The 9,160-nt window shown below is 32.8% G+C and overlaps 1 protein-coding gene across 1 annotated transcript; it reads right to left on the bottom strand.

Annotated features, from left to right (window-relative positions):
- Positions 1–3,758: 3,758 nt before the first annotated feature.
- Positions 3,759–8,871, bottom strand: LOC127552307 (intermembrane lipid transfer protein VPS13C-like). Its single transcript, XM_051982879.1, has 5 exons — positions 8,771–8,871; positions 7,704–7,868; positions 4,615–4,743; positions 4,207–4,340; positions 3,759–3,891 (listed from the first exon to the last, which is right to left on the bottom strand). The coding sequence occupies exons 1-5, from the start codon at positions 8,780–8,782 to the stop codon at positions 3,759–3,761; spliced, it is 573 nt and encodes a 190-aa protein (XP_051838839.1). The 5' UTR covers positions 8,783–8,871.
- Between the last annotated feature and the right edge of the window lie 289 nt (positions 8,872–9,160).

Here is a 9,160-nt window from a genome sequence, read left to right as displayed (position 1 = left end):
TGGGGGCTTTTAATTTGTTCCTTTTCTAGCATTTTTAGTTGCAAGTCCAATTCACTGACGTTCTCTTTCTCTATTTTATGCAAATAGGCCTCTAGAGATATGAAATTTCCCCTTATTACCGCTTTGGCTGTATCCCACACATTTTGGTATGACACCTCATTATTGTCATTTTCTTGGGTGAAGTTATTAATTATGTCTATGATTTGCTGTTTCATCCAATCATTTTTTTAGTATGAGATTATTTAGTTTTCAATTATTTTTTGGTTTATTTTCCCCTGGCTTTTTATTGAATGTAATTTTCATTGTATCGTGATCTGAAAAGGATGCATTTACTATTTCTGCCTTACTCCATTTGAGTTTGAGGTTTTTAATGTCCTAATATATGGTCAGTTTTTGTATAGGTTCCATGAACTGCTAAGAAAGTGTACTCCTTTCTGTCTCCATTTAGTTTTCTTCAGAGAGCTATCATATCTAACTTTTCTAGTATTCTATTTACCTCTTTGACTTCTTTCTTATTTTGTGGTTTGATTTATCTAATTCTGAGAGTGCAAGGTTGAGATCTCCCACTATTATAGTTTTGCTGTCTATTTCTTCTTGCAGCTCTCTTAATTTCTCTTCTAAGAATTTAAATACTACACCACTTGGTGCATATATGTTTAATATTGATATTGCTTCATTATCTATGCTACCCTTTAGCAAGTGCCCTTCCTTATCTCTTTTAATTAGAGCAATTTTTGCTTTTCCTTGATCTGAGATCAGGATGGCTACCCCTGCTTTTTTGACTTCACCTGAAGCATAGTAAATTCTGTTCTAATCTTTTACCTTTACTCTGTTTTTCTCCCTGCTTCAGGTGTGTTTCCTGTAAACAACATATTGTAGGATTCTGGCTTTTAGTCCATTCTGCTAACTGCTTCTTCTTTATGGGGGAGTTTACCCTATTCACATTTATGGTTAAAATTGCCAATTCTATATTACTTGCCATCTTGTTAACCCCTGTTTATGCTTTTCTCCCTTCCTTCTCCCTTACCCTCCTCCCCAGTATTAAACTTGTAAGCACCACTTGCTTCTCACAGACCTCCCTTTTTAGTATCCCTCCCCCCACCTTAGAGTTTTTAGCCTTATTTTTCTCCTTTTCCTCACAATTTCTGTATTTCCTTTTGCTTAGCTTATTCCTTCCCTTTTCACTTTTCCCCTCCCACTTTTCAATGAGGTAGGAGAAGTTTCACCATAAATCAAATATGTCTAATATTTTTCTCTTTAAGCCAATTCTGATGGCAATAAGATACACACTATGTTCATCTCTCTCCATTCTTTCTCACAGATATAATAGGTTTCCTTTGCCTCTTTGTGAGATGTAGTATCCCTACTTTTCCCTTTTCGGGGTACAATTTCCTTTCCACCTTTAGTTTCTAGAACAAAGTATACATGTATTCTTCATATATCTTTATAGCACAAATATAGTTCCCAAGATTTCTTTTTATCTTTTTAGGTTTCTCTTGAGTTCTATATTTGTAGATCAAACTTTTTTTTGGTTCTGGTTTTTTCATCAAAAATAGGTGAAATTCACTTATTTCAATGAATGTCCATCTTCTCCCCTGGAAAAAGATGCTCATTTTGGCTGGGTAAGTTATTTTGGCTGCATACCAAGTTCCTTAGCCTTTCGGAATATCATATTCCAGGCCCTTCGATCCTTTAATGTGGACACTGTTAGATCCTGGGTAATCCTTATTGTGGCTCCTCTATATTTGAATTGATTTTTTCTAGCAGCTTGCAGTATTTTTTCCTTCGTCTGATAGTTCTGGACTTTGGCCACTCTATTTCTTGGTGTTTTGATTTTAGAGTTCCTTCAGTAGGTGATCGATAAATCCTTTCAATTTCTATTTTACCCTCTGTTTCTATAACTTCTGGGCAATTCTCTTTAATAATTTCCTGGAAAATAGTGTCCAGGCTCTTTTTTTTATCATTTTTTCAGGGATTCCAATAATTCTCAGAAATTATTGTCTCTCCTAGATCTATTTTCCAGGTCTATTGTTTTCCCAAGAAGGCATTTGACATTTTTTCCCATTGTTTCATTTTTTTAGTTTTGCTTGACTGAGTCTTGGTGTCTCCTTGAGTCATTTAATTCCATTTGTTCGATTCTGATTTTCAGTGAAGTATTTTCTTTACTTGCTTTTTTTTGTATCTTTTTCTAATTGTTCAATTGAGTTTTTAAGTGAGTTACTTTGTTCTATGGAATTTTTTTCCATTTCACTAATTTTATTTTTTAGAGAGCTATTTTCTTTTTCCAGTTCACTAATTCTGTTTTTCAAGAATTTGATTTCTTTATCCACTCTATCTTTAAGTGAGTGGGATGACTTATCCAGACTTTCTTGCCAATCTTCCTTTTCCTTTTCCCACTTTTCTTCTAGCTCTCTTGTAAAAGTCTTTTTAATTTCTTTTATGAGAGTCTTCTGTGTTGAGGACCAGATCATATCCTCCTTGGGGATTCATCTGGAGACAGTCTGTTTTTAGTTTCCTCAGGGTTTAAAGTCTGCTCTCTATCCATGTAGAAGCTATCAATGGTTAGGGTCTGTTTAAATTTTTTTGGTCATTTTGTCAGAGAAGAATCAAAGAAAACAAACTTGCAAAAAAAATAAATGCAGTCTGCTTTTTTTTGGGGGGTGGGGTGGGGAGGGGAGGGAGGTGGTGGATAGTATTATGGAGCTTCCTCTACAGACTTGGGGGGGAGGGAGAAAAGGGAAGGGCAGCAGCGAGGCACTAGCAGGACAGCAATGGCTGTGCTGCATCTGTGCTCTGAAACTCTGAGACTCCGAGAGCGTGCTGAGACACTCTGGGTGGGTGTGGCCAAGTCCCAAGACACCCTAGCTTTTCGGGATTATAGTCTTCATCCCCTGTGCTTTTAGCTTCTCTGCTTGTCTACTGGCTTGCTACAAGGGCAAAGTATCCAATACTGTAGGAAAGCTCTCCCTGCAGAGATGGCTGAGATCACACCCCAGCCCCTTCAGGTCTGCTCAGCTGATGCTGCCTGCCTCTAGCCTGTGCCTGATCTAAAACCCTCCCTGCCCTCGAGTAAAAACCTTTTCTGGTGAATTTTAAGGACGTCTTCTCTTGGTAATTATTTGTGGGTTTTTGCTTTTGTTTTTGTTTTCAGTAAAGCATTAATTCCGAGGCTTGTCATGAAATAAATTCTGAGGGGAAACCGTGGCGCTTAAGTAGATGTGTGCCTCCTCTCTGACATCTTGGCTGGAAGTCTTGGATATAGTCTTGAGTAAACTAAAGTTTTCCTTTGTTGTTGGTCACTGTCAACTGCCTAAGCCTTAGACTCTTAAACTAATTCAATTTTGAAGGCAGTTTCAAGACGTTTTAAGAATTCATGCAAAGGAAATGGAAGAGCCTTTGGAATATACTTATATCACACATCTTTATATTTCACCAAATTTTCTTTTCACTTAGTCTTAAAAGTATCTCTAATCTACCACTCCACCTCAAATTTCTCTTAATCTTAATCTGTAGACATAAAACTAAAAGGCTAAACTATCATTTTTTCCCTTCTATTTCCAATACACTGTTAACCTTAGTATACAATGAAATGCTTGTGAATAGACTAAACTTTTAGTCCAAATGGAAATCTCCTTCATATAAACTAGTCATTCACATAGTATCAAATGGCAAGTATAGTATTTTTTTGTATAGTCATCCTATTCAATGTCCTCACATCCAAAAATGGTTACATTTAATAGAATACATATCTTTTAAAGTCATACCTTTAACAGGTCATGTTCTCCCACATTTTCTGCATATCTCCATGTTAGTTTTTTGGTGCCAGTAGGATCTGCCCAAGCAAAGAGTCGTACTTGTCTGGGTAGTAAAACCATTTCTTCCTGTGATCCACTAAAGTACAAATGACAGAGCAAAAAGGAAAAATGATAAAATGAAAATGGAGAAACATATAAAATGTATACTATTAATTCAAATAATTCCCCATTTTAAGGCTTTTTGATAATTCCTATTATATCATTTATTTAGTATTATCATTCCACCTGATATCAGATATTACAAGAATATAAATTCTCACTATGTTTGCTCAACAGATAATGAAAGAAAAGGAAGAGAAATGTTTAAATGAATAGACTAAATTTGTAAAAGGAAATATATATATATATATAGCTATAAGAAATGTGTACTTCCCATTAATTCTTTACATACTTTTGTTTATATTGAAGAATGTCCCACGGTGTTTGGTTAATGATTAGGGCAGGTGCAGATCCTTCATGATAATCAGAAAAGGTTATCACAGTTGAATGCTCAGCAATGTTTACATCTACCAAGATACCTCCATTCTATTATTGGGATGGAAAGAATGAGAAATGATTAAAATTAATCCAAAAATTAAATTTAAAAATTCAAAAAAAGTTTTCAAGGAAAAACTGTTTACCATTTGCTCTGAAATAAAAATTTCCTTTTCCCAAACACTTGTCAGATTCTAATTTATCCACCATTATTCCATGAGATTTTCATAAAATGAATACAAGTAAATTTTTTAAAGTAGCACACTAGATTATCTTTAAAGAAATTTTTAAAATGATGACAGTCTGACAATAACTCAAAACTTACCAGTTCTTCTAAGCTCAATAAAGTGCCATTATCTTGTTGATTATAAAAGAATGGTTTGGAGGATCCTTCACAGCCCACCACACGCACACAAAGTTTGCCTGACAAATTTTCAGGCCAAAATGGAAGACACTGAAAATATAAAAGATGCCTATTAGCCTGTACACCTGACATTTTAGTCTTTAAAAAGCTGTTAGTTTTCTAAAACTTTGTATATCTCTAAAATCACAAGTGAACCAAAATAAAACTAGATGTCTTGAGGGATTTTACTTTATTATATATCTTTAAACAAAGGATTCCTAATTCAAGGTCCACAAATATCTTGATAAATGAATTTTGATATATTTCCTTTACACTTTTATGTACTTCTATCTATGTATTTATTTTATTCATTTAGAAACCTGATTCTGAGAAATAATCCATAATTTTGGTCCATGACATAAAAAAGTAAAGATCTGCTGTAAAGAAAAGGTATACTACACACCTCGATTGGCTAAGATGACAGGAAAAGATAATGACAAATGTTGAAGGGGATGCAGGAAAACTGGGATACTGATACATTGTTGGTGGAACTGTGAACTGATCCAACTATATTAGAGAGCAGTTTGGAACTATACTAAAAAACTTGTAAACTGTGCATACCCTTTCACCTAGCAGTGTTTCTATTGGACTTATATCCCAAAGAGACCTTAAAGGAATGAAAGGGACTTATATGTGCAAAAATGTTTGTGGCAGCGCTCTCTTTGTAGTGGCAAGAAACTGGAAACTGAGTAAATGCCCATCAATTGGAGAATGAATAAATAAATTGTGGTATATGAATGTTATGGAATATTATTGCCCTGTAAGAAATGAACAGCAGGATGAATACAGAGAGTCTTGGAGAGACTTACATAAAGTGATGCTGAGTGAAATGAGCACAACCAGGAGATCAATGCACAGAGCAACAACAAGATTATATGACAATCAATTCTGATGGATGTGGCTCTCTTCAACAATGAGATGATTCAAACCAGTTCCACTTGTTCAGTGATGAAGAGAGCCATCTATACCCAGAGAGTGGACCGTGGGAACAGAGTGTGGAACACAACATAACATTCTCTCTTTCTGTTGTTGTTTGCTTGCATTTTATTTTGCTTCTCTTTTTTCTCTTGTGCAACATGATAATTGTATAAATATGTATGCATATATTGGAATTAACCTATATTGGACTACTTGCTATCTAGGAGAAGGCGTGGGGGAAAGGGGGGAATTGGAACATAGGGTTTTACAAGGGCTAATGTGATGAATTGTCCATGTATATGTTTTGAAAAATAAAAAATTTTAATTAAAAAAAAAGAAAAAAAAAGAAAAGATATGATAATTTTTGGATAATAATTTAGAGAGGAATTCTTGCATCACTAGATAGTCCCTGAAATTCTAAGGCTAATTTATCTTATTTCCTTGCCAAAGCCAAGCTTTCTGTACATATCTTGATTTCCATCTTCAGCAGATCATGCTACTATTATCACTACTGTCTGTTTTATCTTAAATCTCCATCAACTAGCTCCTAACCCACTACATACAAATACACCCATATGTCTACATATCCTTAAAAAAATCCTCATTTGATCAAAACAACCACCACTCTACTAGCTGTCACTTGAGATCTCTCCACCCAATCTTAAAACACCTAAAGAAAGCAATCTACATTTGATGCCTCTGTTTCTTCTCTTACTTTCTTCTAAACCCTCTAAAAGCTCATGATTTAAAAAGAAAATTATTTTTCCAAAGTTATCAATCATATATTATTTGAACATGCAATGTCCTTATTTTAATTCTAATCTATTTTGAACTCCATGAAGCATCTGACACTTTTAATATGTTCCCCTCCCCCCCGGACTTTCTCTTTTAATAGACTTTTTTTGTGACACTCCTACTTCTCCTCCCTATCAAGATCTTTTGCTAAATCTTTATCTGTGTCATGTCCACTAAATCTGAATGTCTTCAAGGTACTGTCATTGATCCTCTTTTATTTTCTGTCTATTTATTCTATGTCACTTAATGATCTTATCAACTCACTGCAGATGATTCTTAGATATCTCTCTCCAAATTCCAGCTAACTAGAGATCACCATGTCATCAAAACACCTATTGGACATCTCAAATGGTATGTCCCAGAGACATCTCAAATTCAACATGTCCCAAATAGAGTTCATTATCTTTTCCAAAAAATATAATATTTTTGTTCATTTTATTTTTAAGTTATGGAATAAAATAAGCATTTCTATAACACGGCATAATAAAAAAAAAAGATGATTACACATGAAATTGCAAATCTATTATTAATGAGCTGCTATCCCTTTTAGTAACAAGGTTATCACATAAAACTTTTTTTCTTCTTTCTCCTCCCTATGTAAATGTTTCTTAATGTTGACTTATTTTTCCTGAAAAACCAAGGCCGACACTAATTCTTAGCTTTGTTTTCCCTAATATTCAAACAACACAAACTATTACTTTTATCTCCAAATCCTCCTCTCCTCCTTCCAGGTTCAGGTCAAGGTCTCCCTTTTTCCAGCCATTGCAACCCATAGTGATTTTTTTCCTCCTTTGAATTCCACTGAACTTTATTATTCTTGATGAGTTTCTTTATTTCTCTGAGTTTCAGAGTTTCTGCAAAATAAGAGGGCCTAGAATGCTCTGACCATTTTATACTTCATATCTTAATAGTTTTTATAGCATTATTGTACTGCTAAGATGTTTCATGTGTGGAAGTCTTACCACCTTAATGGGAATGCAGACATGAATTCTTCTACTGCAACTATAGAGTGCAGAAAGTGTTCAATATTTGTTCCTTCAATAGCTGGTTAAGTTGTGTTGTGAGATAATATTATCAATATGTCTTATGTATGAATAATATACATTTTTATAATATAAAGAGAAAAAAAAACCTTTTCAAAGCTGTTGGACTTTATATAGAAATCTGTAAAGACAATGCCACTGTGGTTCTCAGAAGGACAAAGAGAAAGGTATTTCCTAAGTACAAATGCATTTCCTACATACATACCATCATTTATTAGAAAAATCATTTATAATAATATTAATGAAATATTTTACCTCAGAAGAGGCTATATAGTTCCATTTATTTGTTGGTAATGAGCCATCAGGTGCAATTTCTCCAACTTCCAATTCCATTGAAGACTTATTGGCAATAGTAAAGAAAGGAGTCAGTGTAACTATCCTTGTTAGATTAAAACTGCTCATTTTGATGCTAACTCCAACCTAGGAAAGGAAAACAGGTTAGTACTATGCTTCATCCACCTATTTTAGTTAAATACCAACAAAAAAAAAGACACCTAAGAATTCAAATTAAAATTATTTAAAATTTTTCATGGCTATTATCATTTTAATGCTGCAAATATTTTTAAATTAAGTATTAAATTAAGCATTTAAATTGAACATCCAAAATATTGTCCTTTGTCTCTGACATCACTGGCAGTCAATGCAAAAAGTATAATTTCCCTAATTCATCAATAGCAAACGAGTGCATAAGTATAGATATAAATAATTCCTGAATTATTATTCCTTAATTTTAAATATAAAAATTCAAACATAATTTTAAATATAAATAAAAATATATTATTTTAAATATAAATTAAAATAATTTTAAAATATATTAAATATAATTTAAATATTTTAAATATATTTAAATTATATATTTAAAATAAACATATAATTTTTGAATATTTATAAAAACCATGACACATGACAATATATTACCATTTTTAATTATGAAATTTCAATATAATATCAAAATAGTTGCTAATTTTGATACATTTTGTCTATACAGCCAACTCTGTGAATAAATTTAGTAAAAATTAAAGATAGTATTTGCCTTTTCTAACACCATATCACTATAGCAAAAAAATTGAAGGAATTTCAAACATTAAATAAAAATCAGTTTAAATGAGCATAAGAACAGTTCAATCACAATATTCTAAAAATTGACCAGTGTAGCCAATGATTTGGAGACAAAGACATGTCCAGAGAATAACGTAATCCACATAAAATACTGATTATCCAGATATCAAGTTTGAAAAATACTATCGAGTACAGTGGATTACTACCATTTTTTTGTAAATGTGAAGAGAAGATAAAACTAATAAAAACATGTAGCATCTTACCAGATATTCCATATTATTGGCAGGACACTTTACACAACCATAACTTCCTACTGTGTCCAATGAAAAACTACTGGACCAGATGCTAGTTGAAATTCTTAATTGTACCTGCACCAGAGAATATATATTATATTATTTTAAAATTGGTTGATATTGCATCAGTTTTAGTTGGTGAAATATTATTAAGCATTTTCCTTCTTACCCCAGAATTCTGTGAAGTTATGGAACTGGGACATATAGAAAAATAGACAAAAGAATCAAATAACCTTTGGCAGTGGGAAATTCTCTAACTCAGAAAAATAATAGAAAACTTCCAAACTTCAATTTCCTCATCTATAAATGATGTAAATGATGATATAAAAAATGATATAAATTTAACTGATAACTAGAATC

This window comes from Antechinus flavipes, chromosome 2 (assembly GCF_016432865.1).
Source record: "Antechinus flavipes isolate AdamAnt ecotype Samford, QLD, Australia chromosome 2, AdamAnt_v2, whole genome shotgun sequence".
NCBI classification, from domain to species: Eukaryota; Metazoa; Chordata; class Mammalia; order Dasyuromorphia; family Dasyuridae; genus Antechinus; species Antechinus flavipes.
Note: the sequence above shows the minus strand (reverse complement) of the source record. Positions and strands in the feature narration are given on the sequence as shown.